The following is a 24,963-nucleotide window of genomic DNA, read 5'->3' on the forward strand; positions in this document are numbered from 1 at the left end:
CTGTACTGAGCGCTTGGGAAGTCCAAGTTGGCAACATATAGAGACAGTCCCTACCCAACAGCGGGCTCACAGTCTAGAAGGGGGAGACAGAGAACAAAATCAAACATATTAACAAAATAAAATAAATAGAATAGATATGTACAAGTAAAATTAATAAATAAATAGAGTAATAAATATGTACAAACATATAGGCATATATACAGGTGCTGCGGGGAAGGGAAGGAGGTAAGACGGGGGGGATGGAGAGGGATTGACTCTGCCAATTGCTGGCTGCATGGACAACTCACTTAACTCCTCTGTGCCTCCGTTTCCTCCACTGCAAAATCAGGATTCGATACCTGTTGTCCCTCCTATTCATTCATTCATTCAGTTGTATTTATTGAGCGCTTAGTGTGTGCAGAGCACTGTACTAAGTGCTTGGGAAGTATTTAGGCTGTGAGCCCTGTGTGGGACAGGGACCGCGTCCGACCTAATTAACTTGTACCTTCCACAGTGCTTAGAACAATCAATCAATCAATGAATCAATCAATCGTATTTATTGAGCGCTTACTGTGTGCAGAGCACCGTACTAAGCGCTTGGGAAGTACAAGTTGGCAACATATCATCATCATCAATCATATTTATTGAGCGCTTACTGTGTGCAGAGCACTGTACTAAGCGCTTGGGAAGTACATGCTGGCAACATATAGAGACAGTCCCTACCCTACAGTGGGCTCACAGTCTAGAAGGGGGAGACAGAAAACAAAACAAAACATATTCACAAAATAAAATAAATAGAACAGCGTTTGACACATAGTAAGCGCTTAACAAATACCGTGAAAAAATAAAAAGCTCTGAAATCCTGGACCCTAAAGCATAGGTGTTGTAAATCGTGGCAGTGCTCATACTATCAATCAATCAATCAGTCGTATTTATTGAGCGCTTACTGTGTGCAGAGCACTGTACTAAGCGCTTGGGAAGTACAAGCTGGCAACATTATAGAGACGGTCCCTACCCAACAGTGGGCTAACAGTCTAGAAGGGGGAGACAGAGAACAAAACCAAACATACTAACAAAATAAATAGAATAGATAGGTACAAGTAAAATTAATAAATAGAGTAATAAATATGTACAAACTTATATACATATATACAGGTTCTGTGGGGAAGGGAAGGAAGTAAGATGGAGGTAAGATACTAGAAATTAAAAATCTCCTTTGTCAATCTCCTTTCATTCCTATGGTTTAAAACTTTGCTTACTCCCATGTAGTGATTCCTATTAACCAGATGTCCTTTGATAGCTCAGTAACAATCAGTCAGTCGTATTTATTGAGCGCTTACTGTGTGCAGAGCACTGTGCTAAGCGCTTGGGAAGTACAAGCTGGCAACATATAAAGACAGTACCTACCCAACAGTGGGCTCACAGTCTAGAAGGGGGAGACAGACAACGAAACCAAATATACTAACAAAATAAAATAAATAGAATAGATGGGTACAAGTAAAATAAATAAATAGAGTAATAAATATGTACAAACATATATACATATATACACGCTGAGAAGCAGCGTGGCTCAGTGGAAAGAGCCCGGGCTTTGGAGTCAGAGATCATGGGTTCAAATCCCAGCTCCGCCATTTGTCAGCTGTATGACTCTGGGCAAGTCACTTAACTTCTCTGTGCCTCAGTTCCCTCATCTGTAAAATGGGGATTAAGACTGTGAGCCCCCCATGGGACAACCTGATCACCTTGTAACCTCCCCAGCACGTAGAACAGTGCTTTGCACATAGTAAGGGCTTAATAAATGCCATTATTATTGAGGAGCAGCGTGACTCAGTGGAAAGAGCCCAGGCTTTGGAGTCAGAGGTCATGGGTTCGAATCCCGACTCCACCACATGTCTGCTGTGTGGCCTTGGGCAAGTCACTTAACTTCTCTAAGCCTCAGTTCCCTCGTCTGGAAAATGGGGATTAAGACTGTGAGCCCCACATGCGACAACCTGATCATCCCAGCGCTTAGAACAGTGCATTGCACATAGTAAGCGCTAATAAATGCCATTGTTATTATTATTATTATTATTATTATTATTATTATTACAGGTCCTGTGGGGAAGGGAAGGAGGTAAAATGGAGGTAAAATACTAGAAATTAAAAATCTCCTTTGTCATTCTCCTTTCGTTCCTATGGTTTAAAACTTTGCTTACTCCCATGTAGTGATTCCTATTAACCAGATGTCGCTTGATAACTCAATAACAACAAATCCAGGGTTCCCGTCCCAGCCTGGCTTTGACTTTCACTTGCTCTTTTGATGTGCAACATATGTGGAACAGTCAGCTTAGTACGGTCTTATCATCGAGATGCAGTTTGACACCCGGCTTTTTAATTTTTTTAATTTAATTTCCGCTCACCATATGGTAAGGGGTATGCAGAGCGGCTGTCTAGGTTTTTTTTCTTTGTAAAAATTAAGTTTTGAATTGGATCAGTGGCATTTATTGAGCGCTGGCAGAGTCGGGTACTAAGCGCTTGGGAGAGCGGAGTGTAGCAACAGGGACCCGCGTGCGGCCCAGAGGAAGGGCTGGTTTTCAGCGATGACGAACTTTCACGCTCCGATCACCTTCCTGCTTATTTTCCGCATTTGTGACTTTCCTGGTAATAATGCTCAGACCGGGGGCGGTTTTGTTCTTTTCTTCAAAATGATTTTCCTCCGGCGTTTCTGTGCTAAATCGTCATTTCAGCGGCGCCGGGGGATATTTTCGACGGGTGCGTTTTTAGTGTGAATAAGAAGGAAGTGAGCTGATATTGTTGGGTAGGGACTGTCTCTATATGTTGCCAACTTGGACTTCCCAAGCGCTTAGTACAGTGCTCTGCACACAGTAATCGCTCAATAAATACGATTGATTGATTGATATGCAAAGTTTCGGCTGAGCCGGGGACCTCGGAGCCTGTCAGTCAGGACGCTCCTGGGACAATCAGGAGACAGGTCCAGGGAGCCTGTGACTTCAATCCTTCCTGCTTTCATCCCTGAAATGAGGATTTAAGAATGGGAGCCCCTTGTGGGACAGGGATTGTGTCCAAACCGATTAGCTGGGATTCATTCATTCATTCATTCAGTCGTATTTATTGAGCGCTTACTGGGTGCAGAGCACTGGACCAAGTGCTTGGAAAGTACAAAGCGGCAACATCTAGAAACGGGCTCACAGGCTCTCCCCCCGGCGCTTCCCGCAGTCGATAGAGCACGGGAGTCGGAAGGTCCTGGGTTGATGCTGATGATGGTATTTATTAAGTGCATACTATCAATCAATCATATTTATTGAGCGCTTACTGTGTGCAGAGCACCGGACTAAGCGCTTGGGAAGTCCAAGTTGGCAACATATAGAGACAGTCCCTACCCAACAATCAATCAGTCGATCGTATTTATTGAGCACTTACTGTGTGCAGAGCACCGGACTAAGAGCTTGGGAAGTACAAGTTGGCAACATATAGAGACGGTCCCTACCCAACAATCAATCAATCCATCAATCGTATTTATTGAGCGCTTACTGTGTGCAGAGCACTGGACTAAGCGCTTGGGAAGTCCAAGTTGGCAACATCTAGAGACAGTCCCTACCCAACAGTGGGCTCACAGTCTAGAAGGGGGAGACAGACAACAAAACCAAACATATTAACAAAATAAAATGAATAGAATAGATATGTACAAGTAAAATAAATTGAGTAATAAATATGTACAAACATATATACAGGTGCTGTGGGGAAGGGAAGGAGGTAAAGTGGGGAAATCAATCAATCAATCGTATTTATTGAGCGCTTACTGTGTGCAGAGCACTGTACTAAGCGCTTGGGAAGTACAAGTTGGCAACATCTAGAGACAGTCCCTACCCAACAGTGGGCTCACAGTCTAGAAGGGGGAGACAGACCACAAAACCAAACATATTAACAAAATAAAATGAATGGAATAGATATTAACAAAATAAAATAAATAGAATAGATATGTACAAGTAAAATAAATAAATAGAGTAATAAATATGTACAAACATACAGGTGCTGTGGGGAAGGGAAGGAGGTAAGGTGGGGAAATCAATCAATCAATCGTATTTATTGAGCGCTTACTGTGTGCAGAGCACTGTACTAAGCGCTTGGGAAGTCCAAGTTGGCAACATCTAGAGACGGTCCCTACCCAACAGCGGGCTCACAGTCTAGAAGGGGGAGACAGACAACAAAACCAAACCTATTAACAAAATAAAATGAATAGAATAGATAGGTACAAGTAAAATAAATAACCAAACATATTAACAAAATAAAATGAATAGAATAGATATGCACAAGTAAAATAAATAAATAGAGTAATAAATATGTACAAACATACAGGTGCTGTGGGGAAGGGAAGGAGGTAAGGTGGGGAAATCAATCAATCAATCATATTTACTGAGCGCTTACTGTGTGCAGAGCACTGGACTAAGCGCTTGGGAAGTCCAAGTTGGCAACATATAGAGACGGTCCCTACCCAACAGTGGGCTCACAGTCTAGAAGGGGGAGACAGAGAACAAAACCAAACATATTCACAAAATAAAATGAATAGAATAGATAGGTACAAGTAAAATAAATAACCAAACATATTAACAAAATAAAATAAATAGAATAGATATGTACAAGTAAAATAAATAAATAAATAGAGTAATAAATATGTACAAACATATATACATATATGCAGGTATACTGTGTGCCAAGTACTGTTCTAAGCACTGGGGGAGATACAAGGTCGTCAGGTTGGCTCACGTGGGGCTCACAGCCTTAATCCCCCAGCGCTTAGTACAGCGCTTCACACAGCCGATAGAGCACGGGCCTGGGAATCGGAAGGTCCTGGGTTGATGATGATGGGATTTATTAAGCGCTTACTATGTGCCAAGCACTGTTCTAAGCTCTGGGGGAGATGCAAGGTCCTCAGGTTGGCCCACTTTGGCCTTAATCCCCATTTTACAGATGAGGGAACGGAGGCGCAGTCTTAATCCCCATTTTACAAACGAGGGAACTGAGGCCCAGAGAAGCGAAGTGACTTGCCCAGAGTCCCACAGCTGGCAAGCGGCGGAGCCGGGATTAGAACCCACGACCTCCGACTCCCAAGCCCGGGCTCTTTCCACGGAGCCCCGCTGCTTTTCGGGTTGTAACCCCGGCTCCGCCGCTGGTCAGCCGTGTGACTTTGGGGAGGTCACTTCACTTCTCTGGGCCTCAGTTCCCTCATCTGGAAAATGGGGATGAAGACTGGGAGCCCCATGTGGGACAGGGATTGCGTCCAACCAGATTAGCATGTATTTCCCAGAGTTTAGAAGAGTGCCTGGTACATAGTATGTACCTAACACATTCCATTAAAAAAAAAGAACAATAATAATAGTAATATTGCTGAATTGTTCCAGCAAATGCTAACGACAACCCCTCACCACCTTTTTAATGTAGTTCATTGTGGTGTATTGTGGTGTTGTACTCTCCCAAGCGCTCAGTACAGTGCCCTGCACGTACCAAGTGCTCAATAAATACGATTGGGTTAAGCGCTTGCAGTGTGTCAAAGACCGTTCTAAGCACTGGGGAAGATACAAGTTAATCAGTCCTTTGTCTCACATGGGGCTCACACTCATTGTGGTGTATTGTGGTGTTGTACTCTCCCAAGCGCTTAGTACAGTGCCCTGCATGTAGAAGTGCTCAATAAATACAATTGATTGGGCTAAGTGCTTGCAGTGTGTCCAAGACCGTTCTAAGCACTGGGGTAGATACAGTTTAATCAGTCCTTTGTCTCACGTGGGGCTCACACTCATTGTGGTGTATTGTGGTGTTGTACTCTCCCAAGCGCTTAGTACAGTGCCCTGCACGTACCAAGTGCTCAATAAATACAATTGATTGGGCGAAGCGCTTGCAGTGTGTCCAAGACCGTTCTAAGCACTGGGGTAGATACAAGTTAATCAGTCCTTTGTCTCACATGGGGCTCACACTCATTGTGGTGTATTGAGGTGTTGTACTCTCCCAAGCGCTTAGTACAGTGCCCTGCACGTAGAAGTGCTCAATAAATACGATTGATTGGGCTAAGCGCTTGCAGTGTGTCCAAGACCGTTCTAAGCACTGGGGGTAGATACAAGTTAATCAGTCCTTTGTCTCCCATGGGGCTCACACTCGAAGTAAGAGGGAGAACGGATATTGAATCCCCATTTTGTAGATGAGGAAACCGAGGCACGGAGACGTTGAGTGACTAGCCGGGGTCACCCGGCAGACAAGTGGCAGAGGCAGGATTGGAACCCAGGTCCTTATGTATATTAATGTCTGCCTCCCCCTCTAGACTGTGGGGAGGAATGTGGTGGTGGTTGTATTGTGTATTGGGAAGCAGCGGGGCTCAGTGGAAAGAGCCCGGGCTTGGGAGTCAGAGGTCATGGGTTCAAATCCCGGCTCCGCCAATTGTCAGCTGTGTGACTTTGGGCGTGTCACTTCACTTCTCTGGGCCTCAGTTCCCTCATCTGGAAAATGGGGATTAAGACTGTGAGCCCCCAACGGGACAACCTAATCACCTTGTAACCTCCCCAGCGCTTAGAACAGTGCTTTGCACGTAGTAAGCGCTTAATAAATGCCATCATTGTTGTTATTATCACTGCTCTCCCAAGTGTTTTGTACAGTGCTTTGCACGCAGTAAATGCGATTGAATGAGTGAAGTGGCGGAATCGAGATTAGAACCCAGATCCTTCTGCTGTATCCACGAGGCCATGCTGTTTGTCTCGTTGTGAGCAGCGATCACGTCTACCAACTCTGTTATATTTGAGAAGCAGCGTGGCTCAGTGGAAAGAGCCCGGGCTTTGGGGTCAGAGGTCATGGGTTCAAATCCCGGCTCCGCCACTTGTCAGCTGTGTGACTTTGGGCGTGTCACTTCACTTCTCTGGGCCTCAGTTCCCTCATCTGGAAAATGGGGATTAAGACTGTGAGCCCCTCGGGGGACAGCCTGATCAGCTTGTAACCTCCCCAGCGCTTAGAGCAGTGCTTGGCACATAATAAGCTCTTAATAAATGCCGTCATTATTATTATTATTATCATTATTATTATTATTGTGACGCCCAGGGCGCTTTCCACTAGGCCCCGCCGCTTCCCACTGAGCCGCACTGCCTATTTTTGCTACAAGATGGCTTTGGATAGGGCCATTTAAGGACCCAATAACAATAATAATAATGATGGTATTTCTTAAGCGCTTACTATGTGCCAGGCACTGTTCTAAGCGCTGAATAATAATAATTACGGCATTTATTAAGCGCTTACTGTGTGCAAAGCACCGTTCTAAGCGCTGGGGAGGTTGCAAGGTGATCAGGTTGTCCCACGCGGGGCTCACAGTCTTCATCCCCATTTGACAGATGAAGGAACTGAGGCCCAGAGAAGTGCGGTGACTTGCCCCAAGTCACCCAGCTGACAAGTGGCGGAGCCGGGATTTGAACACGGGACCTCTGACTCCAAAACCCGGGCTCTTTCCACTGCTTCGCCCAAGGAGGCGGCGTAAGTTTTTCAACTGATGTGAGATTTGCCCTCTGCCAACTAGAACCCAGGGCCTCCCGAAACTGTAAACTCTCTGTGGGCAGGGAATGTGTCCCTTTATTGTTATATTGTGCTCTCCCAAGCGCTCAGTACAGTGCTCTGCACACAGCAAGCTCTCAATAAATATTCAGGGACTAAATAAAAGACTCAGCCAAGACGGCAGTGTGTAGGAGAGGTCTTAAAAGCACTCTGCAGCTTGTATCAAAACCGAAACTACACAGTTCATTTGGATTTCTAGTTTCGTATATTTTTTAATGGTTTCTGAAGCGCTGGGACATTAGCGACACAGTGCTATTTACACATCCCGTGTTCGGCAGAATTTATAAATTCGTCCACGCATATAAAACGGTACCGGGGAAGAGGGAGGGTTTCCATTACCCTCATCCTCGCCACCTGTATATATGTATATATGTTTGTACATATTTATTACTCTATTTTACTTGTACATATCTATTCTATTCATTTCATTTTGTTAATATGTGTGGCTTTGTTCTCTGTCTCCCCCTTCTAGACTGTGAGCCCGCTGTTGGGTAGGGACCGTCCCTATATCCCGCCAACTTGGACTTCCCAAGCGCTTAGTACAGTGCTGTGCACACAGTAAGTGCTCAGTAAATACGATTGATTGATTTTACTTGTACATATCTATTCTATTTTATTTTGTTAATATGTTTGGTTTTGTTCTCTGTCTCCCCCTTCTAGACTGTGAGCCCACTGTTGGGTAGGGACCGTCCCTATATCCCGCCAACTTGGACTTCCCAAGCGCTTAGTACAGTGCTTTGCACACAGTAAGCGCTCAATAAATACGATTGATTGATTGATTTTAGTTGTACATATCTATTCTGTTTATTTTATTTTGTTAATATGTTTGGCTTTGTTCTCTGTCTCCCCCTCTAGACTGTGAGCCCACTGTTGGGTAGGGACCGTCCCTATATGTTGCCAACTTGGACTTCCCAAGCGCTTAGTACAGTGCTCTGCACACAGTAAGCGCTCAATAAATACGATTGATTGATTTTAGTTGTACATATATTTATTTTATTTTGTTAATATGTTTTGTTTTGTTGTCTGTCTCCCCCATCTAGCCTGTGAGCCCGCTGTTGGGTAGGGACTGTCTCTATATGTTGCCAACTTGTACTTCCCAAGTGCTTAGTCCAGTGCTCTGCACACAGTAAGCGCTCAATAAATATGATTGATTGATGGATTAATTTTAGTTGTACATATCTATTCTATTTATTTTATTTTGTTAATATGTTTGGCTTTGTTCTGTCTCCCCCTTCTAGACTGTGAGCCCACTGTTGGGTAGGTACCGTCTCTATATGGTGCCAACTTGGACTTCCCAAGCGCTTAGTACAGTGCTCTGCACACAGTAAGCGCTCAATAAATACGATTGATTGATTGATTTTAGTTGTGCATATCTATTCTATTTATTTTATTTTGTTAATATGTTTGGCTTTGTTCTCTGCCTCCCCCTTCTAGACTGTGAGCCCGCTGTTGGGTAGGGACCGTCTCTATATGTTGCCAACTTGGACTTCCCAAGCGCTTAGTACAGTGCTCTGCACACAGTAAGCGCTCAATAAATACGATTGATCGATTGATCTGGCTCACCTCCATCGCAGACTGGCCAAAGAGGTGCATGCCCCAGGATTTATGTATATATGTTTGTACATACTTATTACTCTATGTATTTTATTTGTACATATTTATTCTATTGATTTTAGTTTGTTAATATGTTTTGTTTGTATATGTTTCTACACACTGATTACTCTATTTTGCTCGTACATATTGACTATTCTATTTCATTTTGTTAATATGTTTTGTTTTGTTGTCCGTCTCCCCCTTCTAGACTGTGAGCCCGCTGTTGGGTAGGGACCGTCTCTAGATGTTGCCAACTTGGACTTCCCAAGCGCTTAGTACAGTGCTCTGCACACAGTAAGTGCTCAATCAATACGATTGAATGAATGAATCCCCCCCGCCCTATCTCCTTCCCCTCCCTACAGCACCTGTATATAGGTTTGTACAGATTGATTACTCTATTTTGCTCGTACATATTTACTATTCTATTTATTTTATTTTGTTAATATGTTTTGTTTTGTTGTCCGTCTCCCCCTTCTAGACTGTGAGCCCGCTGTTGGGTAGGGACTGTCTCTATATGTTGCCAACTTGTACTTCCCAAGCGCTTAGTACAATGCTCTGCGCACAGTAAGCGCTCAATAAATACAATTGAATGAATGAATCTTCCAAGCCAGTAAAAGCACAGGCCTTTTAGCAATTTAGTTCTCCAGTCATAAGTGGTCATAAGTCAAGACTAGTGGATTACTCTACTTACTATTACTCTATTTATTTATTTTACTTGTACATATTTATTCTATTTATTCTATTTTGTTAATATGTTTTGTTTTGTTGTCTGTCTCCCCCTTCTAGACTGTGAGCCCACTGTTGGGTAGGGACCGTCTCTATATGTTGCCAACTTTTGCTTCCCAAGCGCTTAGTACAGTGCTCTGCACACAGTAAGCGCTCAATAAATACGATGGAATGAATGAATGGATTGAGCGCAAGCCTAGAAGTTAGAAGGTCATGGGTTCTAATCCCGCTCCGCCACTTGTCTGCTGTCTACGATTGAATGAATGAATGAATGACTAAAAGAGTGTATTTCCTTGGTGGTATAAACTGACTCAAGCTATGCACAAAAAAAAGGAGGTGGAAGAAATTACTCTATAACTGCTAATAGCAGTAATATGGAAATCTAAATAGGTTGTAATATATATGATAATTATTACTCTATTTTTTATGTCTACATATATTTATTTCATTAATGATGTGTATATAACTACAATTCTATTTATTCTGATGGTATTGGCACCTTTCTACTTGTTTTGTTGTCTGTCTCCCCCTTCTAGACTGTGAGCCCGTTGTTGGATAGGGAATGTCTCTATATGTTGCCGATTTGTACTTCCAAAGCGCTTAGTACAGTGCCCTGCACACAGTAAGCGCTCAGTAAATACGATTGAATGAATGAGTGCTGTGCGACTTCTCTGGGCCTCAGTTCCCTCATCTGGAAAATGGGGATTGAGACCGTGAGCCCCCCGTGGGACAACCTGATCACCTTGTAACCTCCCCAGCACTTAGAACAGTGCTTTGCACATAGTAAGCACTTAAGTGCCATCATCGTTATTATTATTATTATTTTTCTGGGCCTCAGCTACCTCATCAAGTCTTTAACTTAAAAGGTTACTGCTGCTATAGCTTCTTTATGATGTAAAATGGGGATGAAGACTGTGAGCCCCCCTTGGGCCAACCTGATCTCACCCTGTAACCTCCCCAGCGCTTAGAACAGTGCTTTGCACATAGTAAGGGCTTAATAAATGCCATCATTATCATTATTATTATTATTTTTCTCTGGGCCTCAGCTACCTCATCAGTCTTTAACTTAAAAGGTTACAGCTGCTATAGCTTCTTTATGATGTAAAATGGGGATGAAGACTGTGAGCCCCCCTTGGGCCAACCTGATCTCACCCTGTAACCTCCCCAGCGCTTAGAACAGTGCTTTGCACATAGTAAGGGCTTAATAAATGCCATCATTATCATTATTACTATTATTTTTCTCTGGGCCTCAGCTACCTCATCAGTCTTTAACTTAAAAGGTTACAGCTGCTATAGCTTCTTTATGATGTAAAATGGGGATGAAGACTGTGAGCCCCCCTTGGGCCAACCTGATCTCACCCTGTAACCTCCCCAGCGCTTAGAACAGTGCTTTGCACATAGTAAGGGCTTAATAAATGCCATCATTATCATTATCATTATTATTATTCTCTGGGCCTCAGCTACCTCATCAGTCTTTAACTTAAAAGGTTACTGCTGCTATAGCTTCTTTATGATGTAAAATGGGGATTAAGACCGTGAGCCCCCCGTGGGACAACCTGATCACCTTGTAACCTCCCCAGTGCTTAGTACAGTGCTTTGCACATAGTAAGTGCTTAATAAATGCCATTATTATTATTATTATTATTATTATTATTATTCTCTGGGCCTCAGCCACCTCATCAGTCTTTAACTTAAAAGGTTACTGCTGCTATAGCTTCTTTATGGTGTAAAATGGGGATGAAGACTGTGAGCCCCCCGTGGGACAACCTGATCACCTTGTAACCTCCCCAGTGCTTAGAACAGTGCTTTGCACATAGTAAGTGCTTAATAAATGCCATTATTATTATTATTATTATTATTATCATTATTATTATTCTCTGGGCCTCAGCCACCTCATCAGTCTTTAACTTAAAAGGTTACTGCTGCTATAGCTTCTTTATGATGTAAAATGGGGATTAAGACTGTGAGCCCCTCGTGGGACAACCTGATCACCTTGTAACCTCCCCAGTGCTTAGTACAGTGCTTTGCACATAGTAAGTGCTTAATAAATGCCATTATTATTATTATTATTATTCTCTGGGCCTCAGCTACCTCATCAGTCTTTAACTTAAAAGGTTACTGCCGCTATAGCTTCTTTATGATGTAAAATGGGGATGAAGACTGTGAGCCCCCCCGTGGGCCAACCTGATCACCTTGTAACCTCCCCAATGCTTAGAACAGTGCTTTGCACATAGTAAGCGCTTAATAAATGCCATTATTATTATAAAGATCAACCTTTCCTGTGCTGACACATCTGCTTCCTATAATGGCTGGCCCTAATCCTGACTCTCCGCCTTGCTCTTTAAACCTTCTCAGAAACCTCCATTCCCAGAGTGTTACCCCATTTCTAATTGCCACAAACCAAGCCAGGTTGTTTACTGCTCCCGTTGTCTGCCAACTCTCCCCATCACCGGGAGGATCTACGTCTTCATATGTGAAGCAGCGTGGCTCAATGGAAAGAGCATGGGCTTTGGAGTCAGAGGTCATGGGTTCAAATCCCAGCGCTGCCAATTGTCAGCCGTGTGTCTTTGGGCAAGTCACTTCACGTCTCTGGGCCTCAGTTCCCTCATCTGTAAAATGGGATTTTAGACTGTGAGCCCACTGTTGGGTAGGGACCGTCTCTATATGTTGCCAACTTGTACTTCCCAAGCGCTTAGTACAGTGCTCTGCACACAGTAAGCGCTCAATAAATACGATTGATGATTAAGACTGTGAGCCCCCCATGGGACAACCCGATCACCTTGTAACCTCCCCAGTGCTTAGAACAGTGCTTTGCACATAGTAAGCGCTTAATAAATGCCATCGTTATTATTATTATTATTCGTGATGATGATGATGATGGTATTTGTTAAGCACTTATTATGTGCCAAGCACTGTTCTGAACAGTGCTTTGCACATAGTAAGCACTTAATAAATGCCATCATTATTATTATTATTATTAGTGATGATGGTGATGATGGTATTTGTTAAGCGCTTATTATGTGCCAAGCACTGTTCTAAGCGCTGGGGTAGGTACAAGGTCATCAGGTTGTCCCACGTGGGACTCACAGTCTTCATCCCGGCTCTGCCACTTGTCAGCTGTGTGACTTTGGGCAAGTCACTTCACTTCTCTGTGCCTAAATTCCCCCTCTCCATCCCCCCATCTTACCTCCTTCCCTTCCCCACAGCACCTGTATATATGTTTGTACATATTTATTACTCTATTTTACTAGTACATATCTATTCTATTAATTTTATTTTGTTAGTATGTTTGGTTTTGTTCTCTGTCTCCCCCTTTTAGACTGTGAGCCCACTGTTGGGTAGGGACTGTCTCTAGATGTTGCCAACTTGTACCTCCCAAGCGCTTAGTACAGTGCTCTGCACACAGTAAGCGCTCAATAAATACGAATGATTGATTGATTAAATTACCTCGTCTGTAAAATGGGGATTGAGACTGTGAGCCCCCCATGGGACAACCTGATCACCTTGTAACCTCCCCAGCACTTAGAACAGTGCTTTGCACGTAGTAAGCGCTTAATAAATGCCATTATTATTATTTTTTTTTTTAAGTGGCAGAGCCGGGACTAGAACCCAGGTCCTTCTGACTCCCATGCCCGTGTACTATCCATTAGGCCACGCTGCTTCTCTGCTGTCTGTTCTTTGCTGCCGGGCTTGAGGAGGAAGGGAGGGACGGACGCATGAGCTAGGGTCGATCCAACTTTCCAATTCACCGGGAATCTCTTCCAACTCACAAGGGTCGATCCAAGTTTCCAATTCACCGGGAATCTCTTCCAACCCACAAGGCTGTGACTCTCACTGAAAATCCCTGAGACAGTCTTCCAGGAACGGCTGTATATCGACATTTGTGCTCCTGAGACGCTCATAGAAGAAGGCCATGAATCACTTTGAGTCAGCAAGATACGAGGGGTTTTCAATAAGCTTAAAAAGAAAAAAGAAAAAAAAAGGAAATGTACCGCCTACACCCAGGAAGTGTAACACAAAATCAACGATCTTCATTAGCAACAGAGAAAATTAATTCTGTAACCGGATTTTGCTACCTAGGCTGTTCTCTAAAGAACTTTGCACGGCGTGGCTCAGTGGAAAGAGCATGGGCTTTGGAAACAGAGGTCACGGGTTCAAATCCTGGCTCCGCCAACTGTCAGCTGTGTGACTTTGGGCAAGTCACTTAATAATCATAATAATAATGGTGTTATTTGTTAAGCGCTTACTATGTGCAAAGCACTGTTCTAAGCGCTGGGGAGGTTACAGGGTGATCAGGTTGTCCCAGGAGGGGCTCACAGTCTTCATCCCCATTTTCCAGATGAGGGAACTGAGGCCCAGAGAAGCGAAGTGACTTGCCCAAAGTCACCCAGCTGACAAGTGGCGGAGCCGGGATTTGAACCCACCACCTCGGACTCCAAAGCCCGGGCTCTTTCCACTGAGCCACGCTGCCTCTCTACTTCTCCGTGCCTCAGTTACCTCATCTGTAAAAAGGGGATTAAGACTGTGAGCCCCCCGTGGGGCAACCTGATCACCTTGTAACCTCCCCAGCGCTTAGAACAGTGCTTTGCACATAGTAGGCGCTTAATAAATACCATTATTATTATTATTATTATAGACAAAGTAGAGTGCTGCCAAGAAGGCCAGCTTGGCCTCGGGATGAATGACAACTTTTGGAGCATGAAAGAGCATCAATAATAATAATAATGATAATAATAATGGTATTTATTAAGCCCTATGTGCCAAGCACTGTCCTAAGCGCCGGAAACTTTGTCCACAATGAAAGCCTATAAGTTTACGGTGGTGTCCAGACTGTTACAAGACTGAGACCCGAACCTTCTTCAGAAGGCGGTCCAGCTTCACGAGGGCTTCCCTCAGCGTCACTTACGACAGATCTTCCACATTAAGAGTGGCAACAAGGACCAGGAAAATGCAGTAGTTTCACAGCACTGAGGCAGCGTTCATCGACATTTCCCCCTCTAGACAATAATAATAATAATTATTATTATTATTATTATTATTATTATTATTATAATGGCATTTATTAATCCTTTATTCATCGCCCCCCAAGCCCCACAGCACTTATGCACATATCTGGAATTTTTTTAATTTATATTAATGTCTCTCCACCCCTCTAGGCCATAAGCTTGTTGTGGGCAGAGAATATGTTATATTGTCATATTGTACTCTCCCACTCGCCTAGTACAGTGCTCTGAAACAGTAAGCACTCAATAAATACGATTCCTCTCCCCCTCGCCCCCCTCTCCATCCCCCCCATCTTACCTCCTTCCCTTCCCCACAGCACCTGTATATACGTATATATGTTTGTACATATTTATTACTCTATTTTGCTTGTACATATCTATTCTATTTATTTTATTTTGTTAGTATGTTTGGTTTTGTTGTCTGTCTCCCCCTTTTAGACTGTGAGCCCACTGTTGGGTAGGGCTCTCTGTATGTTGCCAACTTGTACTTCCCAAGCGCTTAGTCCAGTGCTCTGCACACAGTAAGCGCTCAATAAATGATTGATTGATTGATCGACCGACTGACGGTTAAAAGGTTGCCGTCCTTGAGCAGAGACTTTGAAAGACTTGGGGTACCAAGAGGCAATTTCTAAAACAGTGGCAAGTCCTGAAAATGGCAAAAATACAGTACCGTAAGCCCTTGTCTTGACATGGGTACAATGGGTAATCTTTGGTTATTGCGGTCAGGGAACGTGTCTGCTAACTCTGTCGTATCGTACTCTCCCAAGTGCTTAGTACAGTGCTCTGTGCACAGTAAACGCACAATAAATACCATTGATTGATTGATCGTTCAGATCTTTTCAGCTACATAATCACAATAATAATAATTGTGGTATTTGTTTAGCACTTACTAGGTGTCAGGCACTGTTCTAAGCACTGGGGGGAATGCAAGAGAATCGGATTGGACTAGGGCTCACAGTCTTAATCCCCATTTTACATAAGAGGAAACTGAGGCCCAGAGAAGAATCATAATAATAATTGTGGTATTTGTTAAGCGTTTACTGTGTACTAAGCGCTGGGGTGGATACAAGCAAATCGGGTTGGACACAGTCCCTATCCCAGAGGGACTCACAGTCTCAATCCCCATTTTAGAGATGAGGGAACGGAGGCCCAGAGAAGTAAAGTGACTTGCCTCAGGTCACACAGCAGGCAAGCGGCAGAGCTGGGATTAGAATTCAGGTCTTTTTAACTCCCAGGACCGTGCTGTATCCACCAGATATCGGGTCTCCTTGATTTACCATTGAAAATGGGTGGCTATACCCCGTGCTTAAAACAGTGCTTGGCACAAAGAAGTGTTTAACAAATAACCACCATTACCACAGATATGTATATTTAATGTGTATCTGAACCAGAAACATACCTGCACACACATACACCCAAAAACATGCCTAACAAGTGAGCCTGTTGTTGAGCAGGGACTGTCTATTTCTTGCTGTATTGTACTTTCCAGTCAATCAATCAATCAATCAATCGTATTTATTGAGCGCTTACTGTGTGCAGAGCACTGTACTAAGCGCTTGGGAAGTACAAGTTGGCAACATATAGAGACAGTCCCTACCCAACAGTGGGCTCACAGTCTAAAAAGGGGTTAGTACAGTGCTCTGCACACAGTAAGTGCTCAATAAATACGATTGAATGAATGAAACAGACTGCCAGCTGCAGGATATGAATAGGGACCCAATCCCAAACCAAATCACCCACAAATACAATATATGTGAATACCAGGACAATAATAATAATGTTGGTATTCGTTAAGTGCTTACTATGTGCCAAGCACTGTTCTAAGCGCTCGGGGGCCGGGGATACAGTGTTGTCCCACGTGGGGCTCACAGTCTTAATCCCCATTTTCCAGATGAGGGAACTGAGGCCCAGAGAAGTGAAGTGCCTTGCCCAAAGTCACACAGCTGACAAGTGGCGGAGCCGGGATTAGAACCCGCGACCTCTGACTCCCAAGCCGGGGATCTTTCCGCCGAGCCACGCTGCTTCTAGACAAGACCCAGACGGAGAGAACAAGAGGGGAAAACAGAAAAGGGGAAAGAAAATGTATTTATGAGCTACAGTGACCAGTTTTCGTGGAAGTTCTCCATGTGTAAATTAAGCAGATTTTACACATTTTACCAAGTAATAGGCACCAAAAAGTTTAGATCAGAGAGGAGCGGTGTGGCCTAGTGGAAAGAACATGGTCCTGGAGCCAGAAGGACCTGGGTTCTACTCCCAGCTTCACAGCTTATCAGCTGTGGGACGTTGGACAAGTGGCTTCGCCTCTCTGTGCCTCAGTTACCTCATCTTTAAAATGGGGATTAAGACCGTGAGCCCCGCGTGGGACATGTACAGTGTCCAAACTAACTTGTGTCCACTCCAATGTCTAAGTACAGTGCCTGACACCTAGTAAGCATTTAACAGAGTATTATAAAAGGTAGGCATTTTTAATAAGTGGCCAATTGTGTCAGAACGGGTTAGTTTTAAAGTGGTGGATCGTCATTTTCCCATTTTCTTTTTTTTTTTCAGAAGGGGTTAGTTTTAAAGTGATGGATCGTCGTTTTCCCATTTTCTTTTTTTATTTCCTTTTAGTCAGCCGCTTTTCAGTTAAAAAGCCCAAGGGAACACCGAAAAAAGGCCCCGCTTAAAAGGGAGTGGACCGTTTTTCGGGGGGTAACGTGTTTCAGTATCATTTTGGGACGCCTAGGCGTCGACAGTCAGGAAATCCTGCTCCTCACGCCAATGGATTGCTATCACCCTTATCATCTCTGATGGCTTGATGAAGAATTCCCCAGGCCGTTTGATGCTGATATTCCTGTCTCCTTCAAAACACCCAGACCTCATCAGTCTGTGATCCGTCTTTATCAGCACTTCCCCTTGTCTCCCAACCACTTGCCATCTCCACGTTAGAGGACTTCTGGTTTTCCAAAGCAAGTTCAAAACACTGCAGCAGCCCCTGCCGCATCTGTTATCGAACATCGGCTTTAGGGTCCAAACTATCAGTGGCGGGGATCGACAGTGCTCATCACGATCTGTAGCGTTTGGCAAATAGCCCTAGAGAAAACTTTTGACCATAAGCCTTCTTAAATTAATTCATTCAGTCGTATTTGTGGAACATCATCATCATCAATCGTATTTATTGAGCGCTTACTATGTGCAGAGCACTGTTCTAAGCGCTTGGGAAGTACAAATTGGCAACATATAGAGACAGTCCCTACCCAACAGTGGGCTCACAGTCTAAAAGACTGACTGTGTGCAGAGCACTGTACTAAGCACTTGGGAGAGTACAAATTGGCAACATATAGAGACAGTCGCTACCCAACAGTGGGCTCACAGTCTAAAAGACTGACTGTGTGCAGAGCACTGTACTCAGCACTTGGGAGAGTACAATATAACAATAAACAGACATATTTCCTGCCCGCAACTAGCTTGCGGTCTTAGAGCTCATAACCAACCCCCTCCAAAAACCAAAAAACCCTTTAAAATCATCAGGGTTTTAAAATCCCTTTCTTTGGAGAGGAATTTAGCGTTTGTGTTTATCACAGAACTTGGGGACGGACGACTGTTTGAGGCCTCCACTAAACTCTACTGCTGTGAGAATATTTTTTTTGTACCTTTTACCGTGAAAACGCTGCTTTAACCAGTGGTTAAAATAAAAGTACTCAGGCCCGGGCCCTACTGTCTTAAGAGAAGCAGTGTGGCTCAATGGAAAGAGCATGGGCTTCGGAGCCAGAGGCCATGGGTTCAAATCCCAGCTCTCCCAGTTATAATAATAATAATAATAATAATAATGATGGCATTTATTAAGCATGTACTATGTACAAAGCACTGTTCTAAGCGCTCTCCCAGTTATAATAATAATAATAATAATGGCATTTATTAAGCGCCTACTATGTGCAAAGCACTGTTCTAAGCGCTGGGGCGGTTACAAGGTGATCAGGTTGGCCCACAGTCTTAATCCCCATTTTACATCATAAAGGAGCTATAGCAGCAGTAACCTTTTAAGTTAAAGACTGATGAGGTAGCTGAGGCCCAGAGAATAATAATAATAATGATGGCATTTATTAAGCACTTACTATGTGCAAAGCACTGTTCTAAGCGCTGGGGAGGTTACAAGGTGATCAGGTTGGCCCACGGGGGGCTCACAGTCTTAATCCCCATTTTACATCATAAAGGAGCTACAGCGGCAGTAACCTTTTAAGTTAAAGACTGATGAGGTAGCTGAGGCCCAGAGAATAATAATCATAATAGTGATAGTTGTCAGTTGTGTGACTTTGGGCAAGTCACTTCCCTTCTCTGGGCCTCAGTTCCCTCATCTGGAAAATGGGGATGAAGACTGTGAGCCCCACGTGGGACAATCTGATCCCCTTTATCCTCCCCAGCGCTTAGAACAGTGCTTGGCACGTAGTAAATGCTTAACAAATGTCATTATTATTATTATTATTAAGAGTGCTGACCTCAGTATTCCTCCCTCAACTCCACCGGGCCATTCCTCTGCCCCCAATTCCTTAAGCTACAGTGCTCTGCACATAGTAAGTGCTCAATAAATACGATTGATGATGACACTGGAGGTGCTGGGAAAGTGGGGGTGGCCCAGGGAACCCCCAAACCGGAGCTGGCCAGAAAAGCAGTGTGGTCCAGTGGGTAGAGCTCGCTCCTGGTAGTCAGAAGGACTTGGGTTCTCATCCCGGCCCTGCCACATGTCTGCTGTGTGACCCTGGGCAAGTCACTTCACTTCTCTATGCCTCAGTTACCTCATCTGGAAAATGGGGATTGAGGCTGTGAGAGAAGTGGCGTGACTCATTGGAAAGAGCCCAGGCTTTGGAGTCAGAGGTCATGGGTTCAAATCCCGGCTCCGCCAATTCTCAGCTGTGTGACTTTGGGCAAGTCACTTCACTTCTCTGGGCCTCAGTTCCCTCATCTGGAAAATGGGGATGAAGACTGTGAGCCCCCCGTGGGACAACCTGATCACCTTGTATCCTCCCCAGTGCTTAGAACAGTGCTTTGCACATAGTAAGTGCTTAATAAATGCCATTATTATTATTAATATTATCATCATCCCCCCACTGCCTTACTTCCCCTCCCCACAGCACTTGTATATATTGGTACAGATTTATTACTCTATTTATTTTACTTGTACATATTTACTATTCTATTTATTTTGTTAATGATGTGCTGAGAGCTACAATTCTATTTGCTCTGACCATTTTGACACCTGTCTACATGTTTTGTTTTGTTGTCTGTCTCTCCCCTTCTAGACTGTGAGCCCGTCATTGGGTAGGGACCGTCTCTATATGTTGCCAACTTGTACTTCCCAAGTGCTTAGTACAGTGCTCTGCACACAGTAAGTGCTCAATAAATTCGATTGAATGAATGAATTAATGAATGACAGGGACTGTGTCCAACTCAATCTGTTTGAATCCACCCCAGTGCTTAGTAGAGTGCTTGGCACATAATAAGCACTTAACAAATACCATAGTTATTATTATTGTTAATCCCCATTTTACACATGAGGGGACTGAGGCCCAGAGAAGCAAATAATAATAATAATGGCATTTATTAAGCGCTTACTACGTGCAAAGCACTGTTCTAAGCGCTGGGGAGGTTACAAGGAGATCAGGTTGTCCCACGGGCGGCTCCCAGTCTTAATCCCCATTTTACAGATGAGGGAACTGAGGCCCAGAGAAGCGAAGTGACTTGCCCGAAGTCACACAGCAGACGTGGTGGAGCTGGGATTAGAACCCAGGTCCTTCTGACTCTCAGGCCCTTGCTCTATCCACTAAGCCACGCCACTTCTCTAAGCACCTTCTATATGTGCCTGTTTATTAAGCGCCTTCTGTGTGCCAGGCACCATTCTAGCGCTTAGTACAGTGCTCTGCACACAGGAAGCGCTCAATAAATACGATCAAATGAATGAATAGATAGAAGACAAACAGGTTGGACACAGCCCATGTCCCACACGGGGCTCACAGTCTTGACCCCCATTTTACAAATTGGGTAACTGAGGCTCAGAGAAGTCGGGGACTTGCCCAAGGTAACAAAGCAGACAAATGGCGTAGCTGGGATTAAAACTCAGGTCCTCTGCTTCCCAGGCCCATCTTGCCACGGCTTCCCTGTTAAATCATTCTCATCGGTAGACTGAAAAAGAATCTTACCTAATCACCTAGATGTCGATAGTCTCTAAAATCAATCAATCAATCAGTCAATCGTATTTATTGAGCGCTTACTGTGTGCAGAGCACTGTACTAAGCGCTTGGGAAGTCCAAGTTGGCAACATCTAGAGACGGTCCCTACCCAACAGCGGGCTCAGTCTAGAAGGGGGACAGACAACAAAACATATTAACAAAATAAAATAAATAGAATAGATATGTACAAGTAAAATAAATAAATAGAGTAATAAATAGAGTAATAGATTATCACTATTAATAGTAATAGTAAAAGTCTGAACTGAATTGTAATAATGTGTAGGGCAAATGCTACCTTGGCCTCAGTTATTCCCCAGATATTCCCCAGATTGCAGGAGCAGGAGAAGAATTTGCATTGTTTAACATGTACAGCTCCCCAGGGCAGAAGTACCGTGCTATTTTTTCCAGGGCAGAAGTACCATGCTATTTTTTCCTCAAAGGAATGCCTTACAGGGACTCCTGCGCATTCCCTATCTATTTCTCACCAAAGTACTTCACTTTGGGGAAGATAAAGTCCCCTGAAACAAACGGAGGAAACAGATTTCTTAGGCTCAGTCTGGGAGGCCTCCAGCTTGCTTGATCTAAGGTTGGTGGAAGACTCACATGGGGAAACAGACCTTATAATTTCAAGGGTTTTATAATTTGGGACAAAGAAGCCAATAAATACGATTGATTGATTGATTGACTCGATGGCATGAGACAAGACCCCAGCACAGAAGCACTTAATACTATTATTATTACTGTTATTATCCAAAGTCCCCAAGTCCCAGCCCAGCACTGCCTTACATTCTATTCTGTTCAAGGTCTAACTGCCAAATTTTGTATTTGTGTGTGTGTGTGTTTCAGGATGCCCCGGATCACCCAGTCTGAGGAAAAGAATCAGGAAAATGCAGTATATACCCAGTTCATAAACACATTACTCAGAGAGCTACGTCTCACTAATAAAGACCTTGAAAGTTTAACCCAGATATTTAAAATTGTCGGACAGAATGGTAAGTTGTCTTTTTCCCTCACCATCTCTTGAATGCTTTGACTTTCCTATTTGACATTTTTGAAATCTCAATCAATCAATCGTATTTGTTGAGCGCTTACTGTGTGTAGAGCACTGTACTAAGCGCTTGGGAAGTACAAGTTGGCAACATATAGAGACAGTCCCTACCCAACAGTGGGCTCACAGTCTAAAAGAAGAAGAAGAGAAGCAGTATGGGCTACTGGGGAGAGCCCTGGCCTTAGGAGTCAGGCAGACCTGGGTTCCAATCCTGGCTTTGCCAATGGCTTTCTGGGTGACCCTGGGCAAGTCACCCAGAGAAGCAGTGTGGCTCAGTGGAAAGAGCCCAGGCTTTGGAGTCAGGTCGTGGGTTCGAATGCTGCCTCTGTCAGCTGTGTGACTTTGGGCAAGTCACTTCACTTCTCTGGGCTGCAGTTCCCTCATCTGGAAAATGGGGATAAAGACTGGGAGCCCCTCGTGGGACAACCTGATCACCTTGTAACCTCCCCAGTGCTTAGAACAGTGCTTTGCACATAGCGCTTAATAAATGCCATCATTATTAAGTCACTTAACTTCATTGTTTGTACATATTTATTACTCTATTTTACTTGTACATATCTATTCTATTTTATTTTGTTAGTATGTTTGGTCTTGTTCTCTGTCTCCCCCTTTTAGACTGTGAGCCCACTGTTGGGTAGGGACTGTATATGTTGCCGACTTGTACTTCCCAAGCGCTTAGTACAGTGCTCTGCACACAGTAAGCACTCAATAAATACGATTGATTGATTCAGCTGTAAAAGGGGGGAGCGGATACCTGTTCTTCCTCCTTAGATTGTGAACTCTACGCAGGATAGGAACTGTGTCTGACCTAATTAACTTGTACCTGCACCAGGGAACAGTGTTTGACACATAGTAAGTGCTTAACAAATACCAAAAAAAAAAAAAAAAAAAAGAGTCCAGTGCCCTCTCCCTAGGTCTAGGGATCAGAAGCCTCTCACCCACATCCTGACTCTAGCCTGGAAAGCCCTCCCTCCCTCTGCCCATCTGCCAAGCTAGCTCTCTTCCTCCCTTCAAGGCCCTACTGAGAGCTCCCCTCCTCCAGGAGGCCTTCCCAGACTGAGCCCCTTCCTTCCTCTCCCCCTCGTCCCCCTCTCCATCCCCCCCGCCTTACCTCCTTCCCTTCCCCACAGCACCTGTATATACGTTTGTACATATTTATTACTCTATTTATTTTACTTGTACATATCTATTCTATTCATTTTATTTTGTTAGTATGTTTGGTTTTGTTCTCTGTCTCCCCCCTTTAGACTGTGAGCCCACTGTTGGGTAGGGACTGTCTCTAGATGTTGCCAACTTGTACTTCCCAAGAGCTTATTACAGTGCTCTGCACACAGTAAGCGCTCAATAAATATGATTGATTGATTGATTGATCCGACAAACCATTACTCTTCTTTCAGAGCCTTATTGAAGGCCCATCTCCTCCAGGAGGCCTTCCCTGACTAAACCCTCTTTTTCTTTTCTTCAACTCCCCTCTGCATCCCCCTGACTTGCCTCCCTCTTTTTTTTAATCCCCCTGTCCCAGCCCCACAGCACTTCTGTACATATCTGCAGTGTATTCATTTATCAATCAATCAATCGTATTTATTGAGTGCTTACTGTGTGCAGAGCACTAGACTAAGCGCTTGGGAAGTACAAGTTGGCAACATATAGAGACGGTCCCTACCCAACAGGGGGCTCACAGTCTAGAAGTTAGAGAAGTGCTAACTTCACTTAGAGAAGTGAAGTGACTTGCCCAAAGTCACACAGCTGACAGTTGGCAGAGCTGGGCTTTGAACCCATGACCCCTGACTCCAAAGCCTGTGCTCTTTCCACTAAGCCACACTGCTTCTCTGCTCCACATTGCTTCTCTTAAATGTAATAATAATAATAATAATACCAAGAAAAATTGCCACCTGCTTGACTCTCTCTCCCACCCGCATCGCCTGCCTCAGTAGAGATGTCTCCCCCTCCTAGACTGTGAGCCCGCTGTTGGGTAGGGACCGTCTCTAGATGTTGCCAACTTGGACTTCCCAAGCGCTTAGTACAGTGCTCTGCACACAGTAAGCGCTCAATAAATACAAGTGAATGAATGAATGGATATTTGTAGGTAGGCCTCAAAAGACGCTGGCCTGAATTGGGCTGCGCTTGCTGGCAAGCACATCACGGAAAACATCTTTCCATCTGAGAAAATTTTAAAAATTAATGTTCATGTACACATTCCCTAACAGTAAAGTTGGAAGGATTACTATTCGACCTGTCTTTTCTTGCCCCGCAGATGTCAGTCCACCTGGAGATAACGGAAGACCGCCTTCAGCTCTTTCTCAACAGCTGCATTAACGTCAAAGGGAAAACTGCAATTGTTGATGGGTTTGCTTGGTGTTTTTTTTTTTAATTTTTATAGTCAAACCACTGCAATAAGCGCCCGGTGAGAGATTGGCTGCTACTTATTCTCTCCTGACGATGGAATCCAAATGGCTGGGCTCCCTCCGGCTACAGATCAGCGGATTGAGGATTGGGAAGGATGACAGATTCCTGCCTCGTCGTGGCCGCTCTCATCTTCATTTCACTCTTTTTCTGGATCAATCTGGGCTGCGCTGTTGAACTCAGAAAAATAGCAGTAAAGCAATCTAAAATCAAAGCCTTTAAGACTGGTTATTTACCGCGAGACGGACTTCTGTCAACAGAGTGTTCGAAGAATCATCAATCGTATTTATTGAGCGCTTACTGTGTGCAGAGCACTGTACTAAGCGCTTGAAAGAAATGTTCAGACAGCAGCTCCCACCCGCCTCAACCCTGAAAGCAACAACCCTGAGAAGAATGTGATTTCTCGCTTTCAATTCCTTTTTCCTAG

General features: G+C 44.0%; 1 protein-coding gene across 3 annotated transcripts in view; it reads left to right on the plus strand.

The window, feature by feature from the left end:
- RPAP2 (RNA polymerase II associated protein 2) overlaps nt 1-24,750 on the plus strand; it is a 173,518-nt gene extending 148,768 nt beyond the window's left edge. For 2 of the 3 annotated variants that reach the window (XM_038745114.1, XM_038745116.1), the window contains 2 exons: nt 21,932-22,077; nt 24,388-24,750. In XM_038745114.1, the coding sequence (XP_038601042.1) occupies nt 21,932-22,077; nt 24,388-24,449 (208 nt within the window). In that variant the 3' untranslated portion in view covers nt 24,450-24,750. The remainder of the gene's footprint in view (nt 1-21,931; nt 22,078-24,387) is intronic. The other variant, XM_038745115.1, reaches the window with a different exon arrangement.
- Nucleotides 24,751-24,963: the final 213 nt, after the last annotated feature.

The sequence above is a fragment of the Tachyglossus aculeatus genome, chromosome 4, assembly GCF_015852505.1.
Source record: "Tachyglossus aculeatus isolate mTacAcu1 chromosome 4, mTacAcu1.pri, whole genome shotgun sequence".
Taxonomy (NCBI): domain Eukaryota; kingdom Metazoa; phylum Chordata; class Mammalia; order Monotremata; family Tachyglossidae; genus Tachyglossus; species Tachyglossus aculeatus.